Source organism: Helicoverpa armigera, chromosome 29 (genome assembly GCF_030705265.1).
Source record: "Helicoverpa armigera isolate CAAS_96S chromosome 29, ASM3070526v1, whole genome shotgun sequence".
In the NCBI taxonomy this organism is placed as follows: Eukaryota; Metazoa; Arthropoda; class Insecta; order Lepidoptera; family Noctuidae; genus Helicoverpa; species Helicoverpa armigera.
In genome coordinates this window covers 560,735-584,475 of record NC_087148.1, presented here as the reverse complement: position 1 = coordinate 584,475, position 23,741 = coordinate 560,735, and the positions used below count along the sequence as shown (strand labels likewise).

Below are 23,741 nucleotides of genomic sequence, written 5' to 3'. Positions count from 1 at the left end.
TGTGCCACAAAGAGCGACTGCCTATCTGACCTCCTCAACCCAGTTACTCAGGCAACCCAATACTCCTTGGTAAGACAGGTTGTCAGACTTACTGGCTTCAGGCTCTGACAACCCGTAACGACTGCCAAAGATGTTCAAATAACAGATTGACGAGTGTATTATAAAGCAGTAAGTTAATTGATTATATTTTGCATGTACATTTTGCATATTTCGATTCACTCATATCATACAAAAAGTTGTGTTTGGTATGCTTTCGTACGGGAATCTAAGTAAGAATAAAGAATAGTAAAACTCATTATAAAGCTGAAGTAAATCTGATTGTTTGCTTGAACGCGCTAATCTCAGGGGCTACTGGTCTGATTTGGAAAACCATAACAGTCTTAGACAGTCTATAGGACTCTTATCGAGAAAGGCTATATAAGTTAAGTAGCAATTTTTTATCCGGGTGCGCGATGAAGTGCCCACGTTACCAACGTAAACCGCAGGCGAAAGCTTAATATGCGTTTAATTTAATAGATACCTATGTATTCAAACGCGTTGTCTTATATTTCCTACAATAATACAATAATTTTTATCCTGCTTCATGAAGTTAGCACTTTCCTTCAATATGCAAGTGAAGTCGCGAGAAAACACTAGTTAAGTACAGCAAATACATTCGTGTCAGTAACGACAGGAAGTGATGTAGTAAATCATTCATCGCTAGATTTTTATAAGTTGCGTTACGTGAATTGTAAATTGAAATATATTACTTAACTATCTAGGTAATATTAATATGTTACTCTTCTTCTTAGTTTTAAAACTAGCTATTTTCAGAGGTTTCATCCGCGTCCCGTGGGAACTACTGCCCGTCATCATCTCCCGAGCCTTTTCCCAACTATGTTGGGGTCGACTTCCAGTCTAACCGGATTCAGCTACGGGGACTACTACCCGTACCGGGATAAAATATAGCCTATGTTACTCGGGAAGAGTGTAGCTTTCCAACAGTGAAAACATTTTCTAATCGTTTCAGTAGTTTCAGAGAATCTCTCTCCAGTGGTGTCGGATTGTCGTCCCATCGCGCTATGAGAGTGAAGGCATTGTGAGTGCACCTGAGTCCAAGCAAATGTGCGTGCACTATAATATGTCCAGCGCAGCTGGCTGATCTTATATGAGAACAGCCGCCGTGGCCGTCAAGCGTTCTGCACGACATAATTTGAGGTCGAATAACAGCTTGGGATATATTTTTGATCGATTTAAAAAAAAAAACTGTTTTTTTTATTCGGCAGTTTACTTCTAGCAGGTTGGTTAGAATTTTGGATTTTTTTGAGATTGTTCACGCGAGTTACCGCGGCGCTGGTACATAAAGGGCTTCAGAAGGAACATGGTGGGTTTTAGTCAATAAAAGTCTGATACTCCCTCACGCTGCACCCACAGCGGGAGGGGTCATTTGACGATTTCCCATATAAAAGGAGATATATTAGTAGCTATTTTGTAGGTAGTATTTTTTATCGGAATATAGTATGTTCGAGCTATGTCTATTGTTAAACCACGTACCTAGAGAAAACACGTAAGTGCAAATAATTTTTTTTTGTTATACCTAGCATGGTTACGAATGTGTAACGTTGTAAAATGTGTTACCTATTGCTATAAAATTATTACGTAACGTAACTTGCTACCTTAACCAGTCGTTTCCTGCGGTTTCACCCGCGTCCCGTGGGAACTACTGCCCGTACCGGGATAAAATATTGGCCTATGTTACTCGCAGATAATGTAGCTTTCTAATGGTAAAAGAATTCTTAAAATCAGTGCAGTAGTTTTTGAGTTCACCCCTTACAAACAAAAATAATAAAGAAATCCTCTTTTTAATATTAGAATAAGTAAGATTTTCCAAGTTTTTCACACGCTAATAAAATTCATAAAGGCATACAAACAAAGGATCAGCATGGCGATTCAACGAGGTAATGCTGCCAGCCTCTTGGGCACGCTCCCAGTCGACAGCGATGGGGACGAATTTTTTTTACGCTTTATAGGGTCATTTCGCCTGTTCGCGACCATCGCCCAGTTCGCGTCCATTTTGCCGATCTCCTTTAAAAAAACTTCGAAAACAAGATAATTAACACACCAATCAAACGAAAGATCATTACCGCTAATACGTTAATGTATAAGAGGCACGCACAGATAGACAAAAGTTCTGTGCGTCCAACCAATCCTTTTAGAAAAAATAATTAGTCTAGGCTCTTCAACAAGAAAGCGCAAACACGTTGAATTTTAGATAAAAATTAGTGTGCAGCGGCGTGTTTGATGGTAAGTTTTATATTGTTTTATGTGAATTTTAGGATAGATAGCTATTTCTACAGTTTAATGATGAATAAAGGTATAATGCTTTTTATGAATTTGGTAATGTTTTTTATATTTAACGAATAAAATAAGGTGGACGCGAATTACTACATCGAATTTTACAAAACTTCCACTTTGCGTCCACAATGGACGCGAACTAAAACTATCCTCTATACCAGTGGTTCTTAACCTTTTTGACATGAGGGACCACTTTAACAAAGTTTGTCTTGCCGGGGACCACCTCATCGGTTTACCTAAATTAGCACTCATTTCTTTATTATTTATCAAAAAAAATCTGCATTTTTGATTCAGTTCTACTGAAAGCTAAACGCATGTCGGCAGTTTGTGTAGGTAAGCAAATGCAAATAAAGAAAAACTTGCCTATGTATGTAGTTTCTAAATGCGCGAGCGAAGCGAGCGCGAAATTGTTATCGGACTTAAAACAAATATTACGTAAAATTTTGCCCAAACTGGCCCAAACGTACTTAACGTTTTGTTTGTTGACAAATGCCAAAACAAGGAAATATAGTTTCTGAATACGCGAGCGAAGCGAGCGCGAAATTTTTATCGGACTTCAACCAAATATTACGTAAAATGTAGCCCAAACGTACTTAACTTTTTGTTTGTTGACAAATGCAAAAATAAGGGGATACAGTTTCTCAATACGCGAGCGAAGCGAGCGCGAAATTTTAATTATTTTTTAAGACTCAAAACCAAAATTACGTAAAATGTAGCCCAAACATACATTTTCATGAATGGGGGAACTAGGTACGACACACCCGATATACGTCCATGCGAAAACTTCCGCTCGCAATTTTAAGTCGATAAAAATTATAAGTTAGATAAGGTATAGCAACATCGCGAAGCTAAGCTTCGCGGACCACTTGGAGTGCCTCCAGGGACCACCAGTGGTCCGCGGACCACCGGTTAAGAACCACTGCTCTATACTAATAAACCAAATTGCGTCCACTGTTTTCGTTAAATACTTGCTTATAAAAAATAATTAAAACATGGGTACTGTTTAATATATTAAGATTAAACAGTAAATTTTTTATTTTTTTTTGTTATTTTAAATTAAAAATCATCATTAAAAATTCACTTTAAAAAAATTAAAATAATTTTTCTCAACATTGGTTTAAGTAACTTAAAATTAGGCAATTAATTTTGCAACTTGAAAAATAAACAGTAATCAGTTAATTTTACCCTAAAATCACAGGGAAAGACCCGCGTTGATTATAGTAAGTTTTTGGCCATATTAAATTAACAAAACAATATAACAATTTTGTCTAAACATACAACTAAAAGAATTGTTGAGTCAATAAATTATCAGACAAGGCATATTCTTTGAATATTTTTTTTATCGATTTTTTAAGTCTTTTAAGTATTTTTTAAGCTTTCTTTAAGTCTTCTTCTGTGTATGTTGTCTTTTCCTTCTTTTTTCCTGTATCCGAAGAACTTATCTTAAATGAAATTACTTAATATATTAAGATTAAACAGTACATTTTTTTATTAAGATATATACGTGGTTATAATTAAATTACATTTTTTTTATGAAGATATATACGTGGTTCTAATTAAATTATAATTTTTCTATTTTTTTATTAAGATATACGTGGTTATAATTAAATTATAATTAAATATTTAAATTATAATTTAATTATAACCACGTATATATCTTAATAAAAAAAAATACTTTTTAATCTTATTTTAAGTTACTTAAACCAATGTTGAGAAGAATTATTTTTATTTTTTAAAGTGAATTTTAAATGATGAAAATGTTGACTTTTAATAATTAAGTTTATTGTTAAATAAAGAAATTGATCTAATACAATCGTTCTTTATTAATTCTTAAAAAAATCACCCCTATATTCCTTTTCTAAGCTACTGGACGCGAACTGGACGATGGGTGGACGCGAATTGGATTTTGTGGACGCAAACTGGGTAAAACGCCTAATTTTGAGGTTTATCGATTTAAATAGAAAACGTAAGATATTTCTAATACAACTGAAAGTTAATCTTAAAATAGAGTATATAAGGAATACATTACACAAATTTGACATGGAAATGAGTGCTGGAGCATTTTTATTATCGCCGTCAAACTTGCCAACTGCACTAAATGGTCGCCAACAGGCGAAATGACCCTATTAAGATTTTTATTGTAATTATTTGTAGCTATGTAAATATCTATGTAAATAAAATAAATACCTTTTACCCTTGCGATATTTCCATGTTCGTTCTGCGATTAGTTTGAAATACCCACATTTTTATCATGGTTTGCTATTTTTATGAAGAATGCAGGTAGACACATAAAAATATAATTTAAATATGTAAATATTGTATACTTGAATACCTATGAATGTTATAATAATTCCTGTAAGTAATTAAATAAATAACTTTTACGTAAAAAAAGACGACTACCTACCTACCTACTAAACATAAAACAATTAAAGTAACATATGTATAGGCAAAAAACCATGTATTCTTCCTTCTTAAAAATATAACAATATCAAACCTAGGCATTAGAAACTGCCTTCTTTAAAACAGAAAAGAAATTTACACGTACTAGGCCTATTCACTCGTAACGCAAGCAAAACCGGTCTCATAGCTTATATTAACCGTACAAGCAAAAATATGCTTGTTCACGAAGACGTGTGTACGCAAATATACAGCCAGAACTTACCTCCACAATCCGGCGACGAATCAATTAAATAAAACTCCAAGAACTATTGAACTGACACGATTAATTTTCCAATATAATTTTACGTTTTTTTTTCCTCACAGTTTCACGAGAGGCATACACGATTTTGACACCTGTCAAACATCACTGCGCTTTGTTTTTTTAAAATGTTTTTTTTTCTTGTCGTTTCGGCGTTGACGCGTCTTGCTCGCTCGGCCAAGTTACCGGACTAAACTCTTATGTCCACTTTCGAATCTTACGCTGCAATGTGCTACAAAGTTAGAATACAGTCACTAAAATACTTTCCCTGCCTTATTTCTTGTACTTAAAGTCTAAAATCGACTGTCAGAGGCATTTCTTAGTTGTTAATTTAACATTGTATGGTTTTAATAACAAGTTGCTTTGTTTATTTAAAAATTAAATTGTAAATTTAAAAAAACCCCCGACCCAAAAAAAGTACGCAATAATTATGACAAACGGTTAAAAACGCTAAACCCTATAAAAAGCAAAAAATAACTTTTAACACTACGTAAACTAAATTTTGTCGTGTCGGGGGACCGCTCTAATTCATTACTTTAAATACGTGTTTTTTTTTTGACGAATGTTGTAATTAGGTAGGTATCATTTGATTTATGTAAGTATTTATGAAGGTAAAAAGCGGTCCCCCGACACGTCAAAATTTAGTTTACGTAGTGTTAAAAGTTATTTTTGCTTTTATAGGGTTTAGCGTTTTAACCGTTTGTCATAATTATTGCGTACTTTTTGGTCGGGGTTTTTAAATTTACAATTTAATTTTATTTCATGCTTTTAAAGGAGCTCCTTAATTTTTCCTTCTTTCATTTAATTTATTTTATCTTAAGAAGGGGTCGCTATATGCGATCTCGGCCAAAGAAAGCTGTTTAACAATCCTCATGACAAACTGGCTCTGGGAGAATTGCACAGATTGAGAAACAATAAAGACTAACCTTTGGACATTCTAGATTTTCAGCAAAAATATAAATCGGTTTATCCGTTTCATTCCGGCATTCCAGGGTTTCATCCCCCACATCCCATTTCCAGCATCAGGTTCTCGTCAATCAGAAACTTGAAGAGAACTCGTCAAGACAAATTCAACGAGCCCAAACTCGATGGGTTTACTAAAAGGCAGTTCAGGGTTACGTCTCCTACCTTCGTGCCCTAACAGCAGACCAGCTCAGTGGTTCCAAAAGACATTAGTGTTTCAAATTTTAGATCCCACATATACTTGCAAGTAAACTGAGCGTGTAACATTCCTATCACATCTAGCAAACGAGCTGATGACCTTGAAGACCTGAACCGATTTCCACCAAACATAGCTAAGAACACTCCCGACTGACATACTTTTTAAACAAAAAAAACCGCATTACAATCGGATCATCCGTTTGGGAGCTACGATGCCACATACACACACACACACACACACACACACACAGACACGTCAAACTTATAACACCCCGTCGTTTTTGCGTCGGGGGTTAAAAAAGGACTTTGTACAGATGTTGTTAAGGTTGTTTTTGGTTTAATAACAAATGTAGGTAGTACATCCGTAAAGGTTTGTGGTGGCATCGTTAACACAGTTATTTTCATGTGGAATTATGTGAACTTTACTATGATATAAGAGCTTGTATGGTCCCTTACGATTTGCAATCAACCTTGTCTTAGTAACACCAATAATAGGTGCCCAGAACTTTTAAAGGAATATACAGAGACTAGCGTGGATAAAGTAAGGAATGATAACATTAGAGGAAAAGATGAGAAGTAGAAGATTGTCATGGTATGGGCATGTAATGAGGAGGGATGATACGCAACAAAGTGTGTGCTAAGTATGAATGTAGACGGATGGAGAGGAAGAGAAAAACCTAAGAAAAGATGGATGGATTGCCTGAAAGATGACATGAATAGGAAGGGAGTGAGTGTCAGTATGACGAGTGACAGGGGAAAATGGAAGAGAATGACATATTGCGCCGACCCCAAATAAAATTGGGAACAGGGAAGGAGGAAGAAGAAGATACAGAGACTGGCATCTGCCAGCGGTTTCACCCGCGTCTCTTGGGAACTTCTCCATGAGCCCGGAAATAAAGTAGCCTATAGCCTTCCTCGAGAAACATTTAAAGCACTGAAAGAATATTACAAATCGGACCAGTAGATCCTGTGATTAGCGCGTTCAAGCAAACGAACAAACTACTCTTGCAATAAGAAAAATGTGGCCGACAGTTGAAAAGTTTGCAGTGTGTGGGAGCTTGATTAATCAAACTCCGGGATTTTACTGAAAACATTCATACAAATATAATTAACTAGCCGTTTTCCCGCGGTTTTACCCGCGTCCCGTGGTAACTACTGCCCGTACCGGGATAAACTATAGCGTATGTTACTCGTGGATAATGTAGCTTTCGAATGGTGAAAGAATTTTAAAAAACGGTCCAGTTGTTTTTGAGCCTATTCATTACAATCAAACAAACAAACAAAGTTTTTCTCTTTATAATATTAGTATAGACAATAGGTCCAATAGGCAGTACCTAGCTCCATATAATACACTAGCTTCTGCCCCCGGCTTAGCCCGCGTATTGTTCGGTTAATTCCGAGATAAAAACTATCCTATGTTCTTCCTCAAGGTCAACTCTATCTCTGTACCAAATTTTATTAAAATCAGTTCAGTGGTTTAGACGTGATAGCGTAGCAGACAGACAGACAGACAGACAGAGTTACTTTCGCATTTAGATTATTAGTACGGCTTCTATCCTGATCACTTTATACTAGGACAATGATTTATAAATAGGTAAAGGCTAAGTCCAAGCCGCGCGTTTCGATCGACCATAAGATTAAGCCACGCTTGGCACAATCGAAAGTTCTTCCCGAAGTGGGTCTGCTTTCAGTCTAACCAGATGCAGCTGAGTACCAGTGTGTCACAAGGGGCGACTATCTGAACTCTGAGGAGTTATCCCAGTTATCCGGGCAACCCAATAGCCCTTGGCAAGACTGGTAGCAGTTGGGAAAAGACTGCTCAGATAAAACTGTGAACCTCCTTTCTTGAAGTCGGTTAAACTAACTAGTTTAAGTTACAACAGTGCACATATATCTGGCACATTATACGAGTGCAGGTGATTGCTTGCACAATATGTGCAATGACCCGCGCCTCAAGGGCGAGCGGCGAGTGACTAGCGTTGTGGGAACTGACACGCGTTTGTTGCGAGTTAAATTCACATGTAAGATATTTAAATAAAACTACTTTTACGTATTTATTTACATAGATATTAAAATATTTCCAATACATACATACTATCCTAGTAAAACAACCAAAAAAAACACTACCAATCGCGTCAAAAAATTCATCCCCATCGCTGTCGATTGGGAGCGTGCCCAAGAGGCTGGCAGCATTACCTCGTTGGATCGCCATGCTGATTCTTTGTCCGAGGTAATAACCAGCGTTTTTGCGTTTAATTTAATATTATTTAATACCAACGTTTCGGATCCTTTACAGCATCCATGGTCACGGGCAGACTAACGTCGAAACGTTGGGATTAAATAATATAAATAAAACCGCGATAAAATCCGTAAAAGTAGTTTTATTTAAATGTCTAATATTCACGTAATTGCCAGAAATGAACATGTTCACACATACCTAAGCTTACAAAAGTTGTAGAGGCCTAGTGGGTAAAGCACCAATCTCTCAAGTATGAGGGCGTGGGTTCGATCCCAGGTCAGGCAAGTACCAACGTTATTTTTTAAAGTATGTAAGTACTTTCTAAGTATATCTTGGATACTATGCCGGGTTACCCGTGTAACTGGGCTGAGGAGGTCAGATAGGCAGTCGCTCCTTGTGGCACACTGGTACTCAGCTGCATGCAGTTAGACTGGAAGCCGACCCCAGCATAGTTGGGAAAAGGGCAGATGATGGAAAAATAAAAAAAAAATAAACACCGACAGACGTTTTCAAAATTCAAACATATTTATTTAATTCTTCTTACAGTTTTCTTTACAAATAATAAAACAAAATATTATATTTAACAAATAAACAGTTATTTCATTTACATTGCAAAATGAACCTTATTAAGTCACACTAAGGGTCTGATTTTCCGTACCTTCAGAATTATTATCCTCGTTTTTAATTTTATGAACTTTCAGCCGATGTGTATTCAACTTAGATCTTTGCACATACCTTTTACCGCAAACTTCACAGTCAAATGTCCTGCCGAAATGTTTCTGAGCCTTATGCCTATTCAAAGCACTATTATCCGCATAAGTATTACCACATTGATCACAGGAAAACCTATTATTATGATGCTTATCAATATGTACCGCTATATTTTTAAACCTTTTCTTACAAATATCACATTGAGTCTTGTTTTCCTCAAAACCAGCATCCGGATTATGTTTCCTAAAAACGTGCCTTTTTAGCCCACATTTTTGAGAAAATTTCATACCACAGATATCGCAGGCAAAATTTTTCCCTTTATGTTCATTTACGTGTCTATTCAAAGAATATTTGCAAACTAAAACTTTACCACATATATTACAGGGATAAAATTTATGATGAAAAGTGTTCAAATGCTCCTGTCTTGTAAGAAAGCTATCGAAAACTGCATCACATATTTTACACATGTATTTACCATCATGTTTCATTCTGTGTATCAACATTTGTCGAGCTTTTACTAATTTATAACCACAAATATCACACGTATGGAAATTAATGTCCGTTCTTTCACTATCATGAGTTTTCAAATGATCCCTTAAATGTCTTTTAGTAGTATAATCTTTACCACATTCTGAACATTTATAAGGTCTCAATTTCTCATGTACTGCTCTTATATGACTATATAAGTTAGATTGGTCATTGAAAGAGTTCCCACAGAGATCGCATAATATTTTTTTATTCGTACCGTAGTGGATTTTTAAATGTTTGAGAACCGAGTTTCTGGCTTTAAATTGGGCATTACAAAAATCACATGTGTAGATATTCGTTTTTGTATGTTTGTTAATAATATGGTCACTTAAAGTGGTTTCATTTGAAAATTTTCTGTTACAGTGCAGACATTGAAGTTTCTCACTCGAGTGCAATACTAAATGTTTTTTGTATACTTTATAAGTTTTTAATTGTTGATGGCAGTGTTCGCATTTGTAATAAACTGTGTGTTTTAAGTGCATATGTTTATTAATTTCTTTTTTGTTTGGGTACGATCCACCGCAGGACTTGCAGGAGTATTGGTCACCGTTTTCTGTTTTTATTTGTATTATTAATGAGCTTGAGTCATTTTTGGTGGGCAGCGAGCCTGAAATTGAAAAGGGTATGTATTAAACTAAGGTTTGGACCGCGGTTTCACCAGCTTGATGAAGGAACAACTTTGTACACATGGATAAATGTAGCGTCCAAATTGATGCGTTCAAGAAACACAAGATCATCATCATCTCAAGCATAGGGCGTCAAACTCAAACTCAAACACTGCTGAACATAGGCCTCCCCCTTAGATCTCCACAGATACCTGTTGGAGGCGACCTGCATCCAGCGTCGACGGCGACCTTTATAAAATCGTTTGTCCAAGACAAGATCGCTTGATCATAAAGTTAAGCAACGCTAAGCACGGTCTTGTGTTTGCGGTGTTTCGGAAAGCACGATAAACTGTGGGTTCCGGCTGTCACTTGAACATCTGGCAGTTGAGGAGGTCAAATAGGCAGTCGCTCCTTGTGGCACACTGGTACTCAGCTGCATCTGGTTAGACTGGAAGCCGACCCCAACTTGGGAAAAGGCTTGGCAGATTAATTTATAATTAACTAGCGACCCGCAGCCCGCTCCGGCTTCGCACGGGATAACAGTATTTCCCCACTATTTAATGTATGTTATTATACATATAAACCTTGCTCTTTAATCACTCTATCTATTAAAATAAACCGTATGAAAATCGGTTGTGTAGTTTTGAAGATTTAAGCGTACAAAGTACGTACGATAAAATAAATACCAACCTTCTTCTTCTTCTTCCTTCTTCTTCTCCTTCTTGCTAATTGTTGTTCCTGTTTCAATTGGAGCCTTTTCATCCGCATCGGAATATTCAGTCTCTTCAAATGAAACTTCGACCGGTTTCTCTGAAAAACATAATAATAATAGCGTTCTTTTTTATATTTTTAAATGTTTTTTACTTTTATATGTAATATTTAAAAATGTAATAAATATGTGCAAGAATAAATAAATGAAAAAAAAAATAGCGTTCTAAATACGTTAAATTATGCAAAAAAAAATATAATGTATTATTATTTTTCACAAATAAAATTAAACCAACTTCAATAATAATACCAAAAAAACTTCTACGACATCTAATACTATACTGAAAGCCGCATCAAAATCTGTTAAGCCAAACGTGGGATAATGGCGCACATACAAACATACGCTCAGGTCAAACTGAGAATCTTGTTTTTTTTTTTCTAAGTCGGTTAAATAAGTTTTTTTATTGAAAATACGAACCATCTTTCAATTCCTCCACTGGATGTCCAATATCAACTTCTATGGAATATTCTGAAAGAGAAAATAATCTATCTATACTAATATCATAAAGAGGAAAACTTTGTTTGTTTGGTTGTAATGAATAGGCTCAAAAACTACTGGACCGTTTTTAAAAATTCTTTCACCATTCGAAAGTTACATTATCCACAAGTAACATAGGCTATATTTTATCCCGGTACGGGCAGTAGTTTCCACGGAACGCGAGTGAAACCGCGGGAAATGGCTATAGTCTGTTTTTTAATCTCGTAGACTAAATTGACACTTGCAAAATGTCAAACTTTCTAATAATTTTGCTAGCTCTGTGGTGCAGTGTTGTACTTACGACACCGGTTCGTTGAATCGTAACTTTTTATCTATAATAGACGAATTTAATATTCATTCAAAGTTTTATATTTAAAATTCACGTACGTACACATGGCTGTACGACGTGCTACAAACTGCCAGGGATATCTGACCACGCAAAGCCATGCGTTATCGCGTCTATTAGTGCGTCTATTATAGATAAAAAGTTACGATTCAACGAACCGGTGTCGTAAGTACAACACTGCACCACAGAGCTAGCAAAATTATTAGAAAGTTTGACATTTTGCAAGTGTCAATTTAGTCTACGAGATTAAAAAACAGACTATAGTAATATAGTAAAGAGAAAACATTTTTGTTAGTTTGTTTGTGCTCCAAAGGCACCGATAAATTCTTTTACAGTTGGTAAGCTACACTCTCCCCAAGTATATTTGTGTCCACATGCATATTTTTATAACATAGGCTATATTTTTATCCCCATATGGGCAGTTCCCACGAGACTCGAGTAAAACCACAGAAAATCGGCTAGGTATTAAAATAAATAGAATTTTTTTAGTCAGTCCTTTTAAAAAAAAAATACAGTTAGAACTTACCTTTTTTGACGTCCACATCAATACTTTGTTTTTCGTCTAAATCCGTTTCTAAGTCATCATCTGCAAAGATATAAAGTAAAACTATACTATATTATAATAAAGAGGAAACATTTTTTTGTTTCTACCCTAAAGGCTCCGAAACTACAGAACCGATTTGAAACTTCACTTGCTTGCAGCTTCACTCTTCCCGAGTAACGTTAGGCTATATTTTATCAAGCCGCGGGAAGGAGATCCTTCGGAATCATAATAAAAGAAATATTGAATGATGATAACCTTCTAGCCGATTGTCAGCCAAAGGGGCTCACATAAGGAGATCAGCCAGCTGCGCAGGACATATTATAGTGCACGCACATTTGCTTGGACACAGGTGCACTCACTATTCCTTCACTCTCATAGCGCGATGGGATAACATAGGACAGTTTTTGACACCATCTGGCTAAGGGAATCAGTTATATCGGGACGTGGGTGAAACCACGGGTGGAAGCTAGTAATGTATAATATCAAAAAGTCTTACATTCATTATGGGCATCATCATTCTCTTCTATTTTCACGTTTTGTGTTGCGATAAATTGTTCATCTGGAAATAATAATATGAAACGTCATTAGTCATCATTATCATCTGCCTAGCTTTTTCCCAACTATGTTAGGGTTTGAGATTGTCTATCTTTAGTTAAAGTTCTACTCAAGGAGTAAAGTAACTACTACATAGTATATAGACAAGTAGGCTATGAAGTATTTTTTGTAATATTTAATTATTTGTGTTTTATTTTATTAGGGCTTGTGTTTAAACACCACCCAAAAAAGTACCTATTTTACTACCAAAAAAATTCTAAACGGTTACCAAAATGGATAAATGGTCACCAAATAACGTTTCCAAAAATATTATTAAATAAAACCATTTTTTCGTATTATTGACTACTAAAAAAATATATGGACGCCTTTAAAATACACTTTAGACCAAATATTATATATTGTCACTACTTAGATGTTACCAATTATGTAATACCATGACTCCTAATTTGGTCATTTTTGTTAGACTAAAAAAGCTAACGATCGCTAGAATATTTCCCAAATACCAATTAATATACTGGGGTTCCCAAACGTACGTCGCTTATTTATTGTTATATGAATTTGTGTGTAACTCAGTAAGTTTAAAATGTAAGCACGCAACATGCAGCAAGCATGGCTTCTGTCACGGCTCCGGCGGTCCCATGCGAGCTTATTGTCGCAGATGGTTTTCACGCTCACCACCGCAGGCTCCGCCGGCCAGCCTCAGCCTCGGCGGCAAGCCTTAAAACTACCTGCGCCTCAGCTCGCAGGCCGCCTCGCCCCTCCGCGCCTACGCGGTTTTGAATTGCACTCTAGGGGTAGGGCAGACAAGACTACGTGGAGTCGGTTTTGCAGCGATTCGTTTCCGTCACTAACTTTGATTTTTGGTACCAATATTAATCTTTTAGTTGGATAGAATTTGGTGACCATTAATCCATTTTGGGAACCAAAAATAATATTTGTGCGAGATTTGCGATTTTTCTGATGTTATTTTATTTTTTTTGGATCATAATATTATATACTTTAGTGCCCTTTTAATAAAGTCAATTTATTTTTTTTGGAGCTGTTTATTTTATTTGGTGCTTCAGCTTAGAGTCTTAAAAATATTTTTGGTGACCACCTAATTTATACCCTTTTATTAGTAGTGGCCCGCAGTACGCGCTTCGCTACGTATAAAGTAAACCCATTTTATAAAAAAATGTGATAATTTCAGAACTGCTCGACTGATTGAGTGCAAACTTCACGTAATCACTAAATAAATAGACCAAACAAAAACCTAATCATTACTAACTATATTAAATTACAATGAAAAGTATGAATTACAAAGAATATTACTTGAGATGACGGCAGATAGAAGAGTATGGAAGGAGAAAACATGCTGCGCCGAACACTAATAAAATTGGGATAAGGCCAGGAGGATGATGATGAAAAGTGGCATAAATTATTAAATAGATAGATAATACTCACTTTGACAGTAAACACTAAACTTCTGCTCACATATCAACACTTGATGCTTGAAGTTGGTAGCATCCCGCAGCCTCAGGATACAATTGTCACAAATAGTGTAGCTCGCTTCTAATGGTGGGGTTGAAATCTAAAATTGTTATGTGAAATATTTATATTACTTTATTTCATCCTGCTTTTTTACTATGTTACTAATTTATTTTATTATCTGTGTCCTTTCTTGTTTTAATTTTAATTAGTTTTTACACTGTGCAAGTAAAATATGTTTTCTATCTTTACTAATATTGAAAAAAGTTGTGATGGCCTAGTGGGTAAAGAACCAACCTCTCAAGTATGAGTGTGTGTTCGATCCCAGGTCAGGCAAGCACCAATGCAACTTTTCTATGTTTGTATGTACTTTCTACATATATCTTGGACACCAATGACCGTGAGAGCACAATAAAAGGTAGTTCCCAACATGGTTAAAAATTTGATTGAATGTGTACCTGTACCTGTATAATATACATTTTTATGATATTGTATATGACTCTGTATAATAATGTTTCTAACATTACAATACAGACAGAATTGTGTTTTTGGAGGCTGTCTTTTGTACACTTGACCTTCAAAAATACTGATTTTGGTCAGTAGGTTGTCTTTCAGCCTACTTGGTCAGTGGGTTGTCTCAAACTCAACGTTTATTCAAATTAGGCTGATAAATCAGCACTTCGAACGTCAAAATCAAAAGACAGCCCCCAAAACGCCCGCCCTTCACCACTTCCTATGTGTTATTGCTGGGAAGAAGTGGCGCAACAAACTCCCCAGCAACACATGTTTGTCTGTTAGGTCTTATGGGCGGAGTTACTCTTTATATCAATTCCAATACTTACAGATATTCCTAAAGTTTCACGCAGCATAATATTATAGATTTCCACATCATGTTCTTCTTCGTATGGCACTTGCAAGCTCTTGAAATGGCCATCAGCGTGGCAGCAGCGACACAACGTACTCAAATTGAATATTTCAGTCATTTTTATTTAACAATGCATTGGTTTTATTCATTTATTTATTGATTTTTAGCAATATTTCTCTATTTTTCGAAGTATTCATCCCAGTGATTCATCCACTATTGTTCGAATTTTTGACAGATACATATTATTTTGACAAAGACAGATAGGAATGTGATCAGTTTCTCTTAGCTGTTAGATTAGTCAATTATAAGGTTTTTAGTCGATTAATGAATAGATTATTAAATTATATAAAAAATACTGGTTTCATTTTACTGTGAATATTATGCATAGCCCTCACTCCAAAATTCTTCCATACGGCACAACGTTTTCCCTACATATGTTCTAGCTACGTAACTTCCAACATTGACAAAGCAAACTACAGAAAATGAAATTCTGCTCGAAATTGAGTTGGCATAGTTCGATGGGACAGCAATCCGGCACCACCGGAGAGAGCAGGCGCAGGAACGACATTTACATAGTCTCCGATGTACGGGTGTATCATACATACCAACTTCCAGGCTCTGGGCTGCTTTGTGAAAGTTTTTAAAACTCACAAAGCTATTTTGAAAGGACTGCATATCGTGGATGGCAGCCTCGCTTGCGACAGATAGACCAACGAGGCAGTTAAATATCTATAGTAAGAGGTAGTCGTAATGAAATGAAACAATAATTTGTTCAAAATTTCTTTTATTACGTTTAACTATTCGCAAAAGCGATATACATTCTGCTATGGACTTCGTTTTACAATGTAGTATTCAGTGGCACAATAATTTAAATACATTTTAGACAAAAATATTTACATAAAATCCGATCATAACCGATTAAGAAATTTTAGTCGATTCTTAAAATAACGAAGATACTTTACAGCTTCAGAAGCATTTTTAAATATAAAGATATAATTAATTAAATAGTTTTATACAATTAAGAGAGAAAAGCTAAGCTATTGCACTAAATACTACACATAAAGACTTACGCCTTAAGGTACGTTTTGAATGCTAGCTGCCGACTGCAACTGCCAACCGCACATACCGCCACTGCATGAAGTCGGCCGCAGCTGCACTACTGGGGCCCGATTTTCCTAATTTTACTTAAGCGACATACGATTCACAGCCGACTGAGATCCAATCACGACTCAATTACGATTGAAGTGTATGCGACATTCCGCTTTTTTTTCTTTTAAATAAACGTTTTTATCCGTTTCTGTGATTCAATAATGGATCATTTTGTCTGCAAATGATTTACGATTGCGCTATGATTGTAGAGCAAATTACCGGATAGACCAAAATCACCAAAATAGCAGACCAATCGCACACCAATCAAATGTCAATCGAATACGATTGGTCTTTTATTAGTAGCAGAATGCCCGATATGGTTAAAACTGCTATTGCGATCATATTGTGATTCGATTTCTATTCAATTTTGACATTATTAACTTAGGGGAATCGGGCCCCAGTAGTGAGCTGCGGTTGACTTCATGCAGTCGCGGCATGTGCGGTCGGCAACTAGCATTCAAAACGTACCTTTATATATAAATGCAATTTATTTGCTTAAAATTCAGCTGTTGTTCATACCTACCGCAGCTATTATAATTACAGATTATATATTTGTAAATAAAGGCATATTCTAGAGTGTTGGCTTTACCACATTTTTGTTATATTTAAATATTGACTTATTCTACAACTTTTACAAGAGCAATAAGGTTTAGAAAAAACTCAATTCCTGATTTAGAATATTATTTCAAACTAGCCATTTTCCCGCCGTTTCATCAGCGCCCCGTGGAAACAACTGCATGTTCCGGAATAACATAATAGTCTATATTAACTCAGATAGAGTGTAGCCTTCAAACAGTGAAATATTTTTTCAAATCGGTTTAGTTGTTTCATAATAACCAGATCACCCATACCATAATATGTAATATATGATTAACAAACATTAGTGTCATTTATTGATAAATGTACGTCAAAATAATGCGCTATGTACAAAAGCCAACACCCTCTACAATACACAAATTATTGTACTTACGTTGACAGAATATAACATTACCGTAAAATACTTAACAAAAACATAATTCTATACACTATTTACATTTAATTTTGGCAGTTATTTATTTACATGTGGTCGGTTGCAGTTCAAAATAAAGGAGAAAGGTATTTTTCAAATGCTTGATCTTAGCACAAAGTTACGATTTCAAACGGACGTGCAAGGCCCATGAAATCGTGTAATCAATCCCTCTAAATTAAATCTAGGAATATTTTTAATTTCTGGAACAGTCACAAAGAAGAAGTAGGTAAAATATCAGCGTTGATTTTTAAACTCTACTTCATCATCTGTCTAACCTTTGCCCAACTATGTTGTGGTCGGCTTCCAGTCTAATCGGATGCAGCTGAGTACCAGTGTTTTACAAGGAGCGACTGCCTATCTCACCTCCTCAACCCAGTTACCCGGGCGATTCAATACACTTTAGTAAGCCTGGTTTTCCCACGTCCAAGCTTCTATTTATTTATTCTACATTAGGTAAAATTTTATTTGACAATGTATAAGGCATCTACATCATTTCTACTAACATCATTTGCCTAACCTTTCCCAGCTATATTGGGGTCGGCTTCCAGTCTAACCTGATGCAGCTGAGTACCAGTGTGCCACAAGGAGCGACTGCCTATCTGACCTCCTCAACCCAGTTAAAAGGCAACTACGTTATTTCTACTTATGTATATTAACTACTAATAAAATGGTGTTATGTTTAATTTGTATAGAAGAGTTGAAAGTCATAAGACATTGTCTTGTTTTAATTTTTGGCTCGCGTCTCAAATAGGAGACAATATTTTGTTTTTAAATATCGATAAAGACATCATCTGCCTTTTCCCAACTTATTTATTAGTATATCGGCAAGGATATTGAGCCCTGACCTTCACCTGCGCAGAAGTGATTTATTGGTTTATAAGTGTACAGTGCGCAAAGCGATCCCCACTCTTCCGCCGAGAGCTCATTATCCGTGCCGATAACTGTGACACATTTGATTTCTTACCAAATCAAATACATTTTATTTGGTAAATATTTCCCAAATATGTAGTTGCCGTTCGTAATTGAAATGTGTCGTTATTTGAAGTAATGGATAAATTATATTAATCAGTTGTTTGGGAATAATTATGATTTTGATTCTTTCCCATCATTATTAAGGTCTATTTCTAAATATTATCAAAATATCAATTCACATCAATCGTTGTGTTTCATTAATATTTTGGAATACACCATCGATGTTACAACAGCAGTTACTGAGATTCGTTGGGACATACAACCAATATAATATTCATATTTTAACTCTTTTTGGCTACTTGCGACTTACATTATTATATCATAATGTAGGATATAACTTATCATCGAATTTAATATTATTTGTCATTCATTTTCCAATAATCACTATTTTTTTAATATAAATAAGGTTGATTTTATAATCCACTTTAAAAACGGTAACTTATGCCCATTTTCACCAACAAATACCTAAATTTAGGAATTCCCTTAATGCATTTAGGGATCACTTAATACGAATTTCGTTTTCACCAAAGTTTAAGTGTCCCTTATCACCTTTATTTTTGGGGAGCCCTTATTCTAAGTGACACTTAGTTAGGGAAACGTTAAGAGATTATTGGTGAAAACGGGCATTAGAATAACAAATACGCACACTATGCATACATTGTTGTTCGGACTACGTAAATATTTTAGTCGATTATTGAAAACCTTACTAATCTACTCGACTAAACTAGTGTTGTTCAATATTTTATTTAAAACGTCAATGCTGAGGCGTGTAAATAGCCTCATCATGGAAAAATAATAGAAAAAAATTAGTGAATGTAAATTGGGAGAAATTTAAAAGGTTTGAATGAAGAAAGAAAAGAGAAATGCGGGAGCGGTGATTTCAAATCTTGAAAATCGAATGCGGGGAAACAATATGGCGGTGAAACCTAAATCGTATTTCAATTAAATCCCTGCTGATGATATTCCTTTAGACACCAATACCCACTACAACTATTTGCAGCAATAAAGCCCACGTACCTTGTGAATCCAGGGACCTCACTTAGAACCAGCGAGATGTGAAGAGGCCTCGTTCCAGGGCGCGTGGTCGCGGTAAGGGCTGCCGGCCGGCGAGCTAAATCTAGGTTCATCCACCGGTGGACTGGTTAAAACTCGTGAAATCAGCACTGCACTATAAGTCCGCAATGTCTTCTAGCAGCAGGTTCAATTATTACACAAGAATCTTCAGGAAATCACATATAGGGAAATAATGACGCGGAGCGGTGTGTATTCGACACAATGGCGGCGGGAGAAGGAACATGCGTCCTTGGCGGTGGCCAAACGCAACTGCTAGCTTGATGCGAGCGTCCTCTAGAACACTCGATACGAACCAATGGGCGCTGCGGTAGCTAGTATTGTCGTTCGGATATCATCATCAGAGACTCAATTGGGTTATTATAAATATGAAAATAATTGAAACAAAGTTTTAAGTTGCGGGAAAAATAACTTATGTATTTAATTTATTATTGAATAAATATTCGCATTGAAAAAAGACATTGACGCTTCACCATGCTCCCCGCCTTGGAAGGACGCAAGTTCTTTCAAAGGGAAAGGTGAAAATTATAAAGATCTACTAACGTAAGTCATGATCAGCCTAAGTCTTATGACTGAACGCGGAGAAGAAATGAAAATATTTAAAAGAGACTAATCCTAATCCTTAAACTATGAGTATTCGTTAACTTAAATTTTATTGCGTTGGGATAGGATATAGTTTCGTGACGGAGCGTTTAAAATTACCGAACTTCGTCCTCACCATTGCAACGCGAATGACATTGTCGGCACCTTTGTAAACCTCAGTTATAACTCCTAATGGCCAACTCAATGGAGGAGAATTATCCTGTCCCACGAGCACGACAGTTCCTACTTCTACGGGCTTGGCCGCGGTTGCCCACTTTGCCTAACTTGCAGCGTATGCAGGTACTCTAAGTGCCATTTCTTCCAGAAAGATTGGACCATACTATCTAACAACTGTTTACGTTGGGAAAGATTTAAGCGCTGACCAGACAGATCGGCTGCCGGCAAGTACTGCAATGGGGTGGACATCAAAAAATGAGCGGGAGTTATAACTTCCGGATGCGGATCAGACGACAACACGCTCAGAGGGCGTGAGTTCATAATGCACTCTATTTGAATGAGTACAGTCTGTAACTCTTCATAAGTAAGAAGTTGATCTCCAATCACACGATAGAGATGCGTTTTTAATGTTTTTATGTTCGCTTCCCACATGCCGCCAAAATGTGGGGAGCGTGGTGGAATCATCTTCCACTTAATGCGGCGGGTTAATAACTCGTTTAAAAGAGATGAATTGAGGTTTGACTTCATTAAGAAATTATAAAGTTCGTCTAGTTGGGCTTTAGCACCAACGAAGTTGGTAGCGTTATCCGAATAAAGACACGATACTGGCCCTCGACGTGAGATAAAACGTTTAAATGCGGCTAAAAAGGCGTCGGTAGTAAGTTCAGAGACTAACTCTACATGTACCGCTTTGGTTACCAAACACACAAACAAACAGACGTAAGCCTTCTGAGCGTGCTGACCTCTGCGACGAGTGAGAGTTATGCGGATGGGACCAGCATAATCCACCCCAGTATGGACAAATGCCTTTGATTCCGAGACTCGGTATTCAGGAAGGTCCGCCATCACTGGAGTAGGATGCGTCGGACTAACCCTAAAGCATGTGTTGCATTGTCTTAACTTAGACCTAATGACAGTCCTGGCATCTAGTATCCAAAATCGCTGCCGTATAATAGACATAAGTAGCCCTGGTCCAGTGTGACAATTCATCACATGGTAATGATGAATTATCCGATCTACAATCGGATCATGTTTAGGAAGTAAAAAAGGATGCTTGGCATCATAAGGAAGGTATGACTTTGAAAGTCTTCCCCCAATGCGTAATATACCTTCTTCATCGAAGAAGACAGACAAACTTCTAAGTTTCTTGGGTAAAAGTTTACCACATTTAATGAGCTTAATGTCATCTGCGAAATGTACAGATTGCACGGCACGGATTATAACCTTTTCCGCGGCTGCCAACCCCTGTGGTGACCGAGGTTCACAATGAACCTTTGGTCTAGCGAATTTAAGTATATAAGAAACGATGCGCAACAGTCTATCCCATGAAGAGGTGCGCTGCGCGAGTTTACAAAGAAGAGGAACTTCTACTTGCGTGGTGACAGCTAAAACGTTTGTCTTATGCTCGGGGAGTTCCACACAGCCAGTGGGACAGAAAGGTTTGACCGGCCAATCCTCAGGAGCACAACGAAGCCAAGAAGGGCCGTTCCACCAAAGCTCATGGGACACCAACTGGGAAGGAAGTAGGCCACGGGATAGGCAGTCGCTCGGATTCTCAACACCTGCCACATGGTAAAAATACTGAGAACCCAAGTTTTCCTGACATTGAGCGACTCTATTGCTGACAAAAACTGACCAGCGATGCGGAGATGAATGAATCCACGATAAGGCTATCGTGGAGTCTGAAAAGGCATAAATCCCTTCAATTGTAACACGTGAAACATAAGTATCACGAACAGCCTTCACCATCCTCGACATGAGCACGGCGGCGCACAGCTCGAGACGTGCAAGAGTGGTCACCTTGGTAGGTGAAACCTTTGACTTCGCACAAAGTAAGCGAACTATTATCCCGGACGGACTGATAGAGTGTATATAAATAACACAACCGTACCCAGCCATACTGGCATCAGCGAATGCGACTATACGAACAGAACAATCATCGGTAACACCCACATGACGTGCTATCCGCAAGGAATCCAACAAGGGAAACTCCTGCATGAGAAGCGAAAAACGTTGAACTATTTCGTCAGGAGCGACATCATCCCAACCGATATTGCTCAACCATAACTCTTTGATAAGCAACTTGGCGTAAAAGATCACGGGAGCAACTAGACCGAGGACATCAAATAAGCGGGCCACTATCGAGAGTATATTTCTCTTAGTACATTTCTCGGCCACTCGAGCGGTCGTGAAGAAGAACTTATCCTGCGAAGGCTCCCATGAAAGCCCTAAAACCCTGGACACATCATTCCCTTCATGAAAATCAAGCGACTTACGATGTGAATCAGGAAGACTGTTTAAAAGCGCGGGTGAATTGCTACACCATTTTACAAGGTCAAAATCACCCGACTTAAACATTTTTATGAGATCATGCGATATGCGGATAGCGTTCTCTTCATTATTCACCGAGTAGACCAGGTCATCCATATATAGGCTGGTCTCAGCTACTTTAGCAGCTTCGGGATAATGCGGACTGTCCGAGGCCAGCTGTCGCACAGTGCGCATAGCTATGAAAGGACTCGACTTAAGTCCGAAAGGTAAGCGGTTAAAAGCGAATGTTAACAAAGGTTCGTTCTCATTGAATCGAAACAAGATGCGTAGGTATTTACGCTGCTCAACAGGTACGCAGATTCGTAAATACATCTGTCTAATATCAGAATTTATAGCGATAGGAAATAATCTAAAATTGATTAAAAGAAGAAACAGATCCGTTTGTAAATTCGGACCAATATGGAGTATATCATTTAAAGATAAACCAGTATGCGTCCTAGCACTCGCATCAATACAATGCGCGGCATCGGTTTGTCTGGCCGAACGACAGCGTGATGAGGGATGTAGTACCCGTCATCCGAAATGTCTGACTCATCGACTTGACTTAAGTATCCATTATCTATGTACTCTTGGATCACTGCGTTATAGTTTTCCCTCAACGTCGGTGATTGGCGGAGTTTTTTCTCCAGCGCAACCAGTCGACGGTACGCGGCGGTGCGGGAGTTACCTAACTCAGCGGGATCCTTACTGAAAGGTAACGCGACAGTGTACCGGCCCGAACCGTCACGTGACACGGTCGAGGAAAAAATATTCTCACATTCGGTTTCCTCAGGAGATAAAAAGCGTTTACCTTCAACCTCTTCCATTTCCCAGAACCTTTGTAATAAATTATCAAGGGCTAACGTTGTGTAAGAAAAGCTAGGTAGCTTTAAATTATCTTTACTATGCGGAAAATCACCCATAAGGACATACCCGAATGTCGTTAACAATGCGGGAGGCGCATGTGAACCTAAGTCTACCCTATTCCCCAAATAAATATACGGAAACAGTTGAGCGCCTAACACTATGTCAATATCGCCTGGAATATTCCAGCTTAAATCAGCGAGCGGTAGCGAGTGGGAGTCCACTGAAGAATCCCACTTAATATGGTGCGAAGGTAGCTGGTCCGTAATGCACTCAACTACTAACGCGCGAATATTATATTTTGATGC

The 23,741-nt window shown here is 37.2% G+C and overlaps 2 protein-coding genes across 2 annotated transcripts in view; both read right to left on the bottom strand.

Moving 5' to 3' along the window:
* LOC110378493 (scavenger receptor class B member 1) overlaps window positions 1–5,226 on the bottom strand; it is an 86,004-nt gene extending 80,778 nt beyond the window's left edge. Inside the window, exon 1 of the mRNA XM_064042718.1 lies at window positions 4,997–5,226. The gene's annotated coding sequence lies outside the window, so the exon portion shown is untranslated. The remainder of the gene's footprint in view (window positions 1–4,996) is intronic.
* Window positions 5,227–8,940: 3,714 nt separating this feature from the next.
* On the bottom strand, window positions 8,941–15,518 carry LOC110378503 (zinc finger protein ZFP2). The gene is made up of 7 exons (XM_064042710.1): window positions 15,277–15,518; window positions 14,411–14,537; window positions 12,909–12,971; window positions 12,395–12,454; window positions 11,463–11,513; window positions 10,967–11,086; window positions 8,941–10,278 (listed from the first exon to the last, which is right to left on the bottom strand). The coding sequence occupies exons 1-7, from the start codon at window positions 15,415–15,417 to the stop codon at window positions 9,059–9,061; spliced, it is 1,782 nt and encodes a 593-aa protein (XP_063898780.1). The 5' UTR covers window positions 15,418–15,518; the 3' UTR covers window positions 8,941–9,058.
* Between the last annotated feature and the right edge of the window lie 8,223 nt (window positions 15,519–23,741).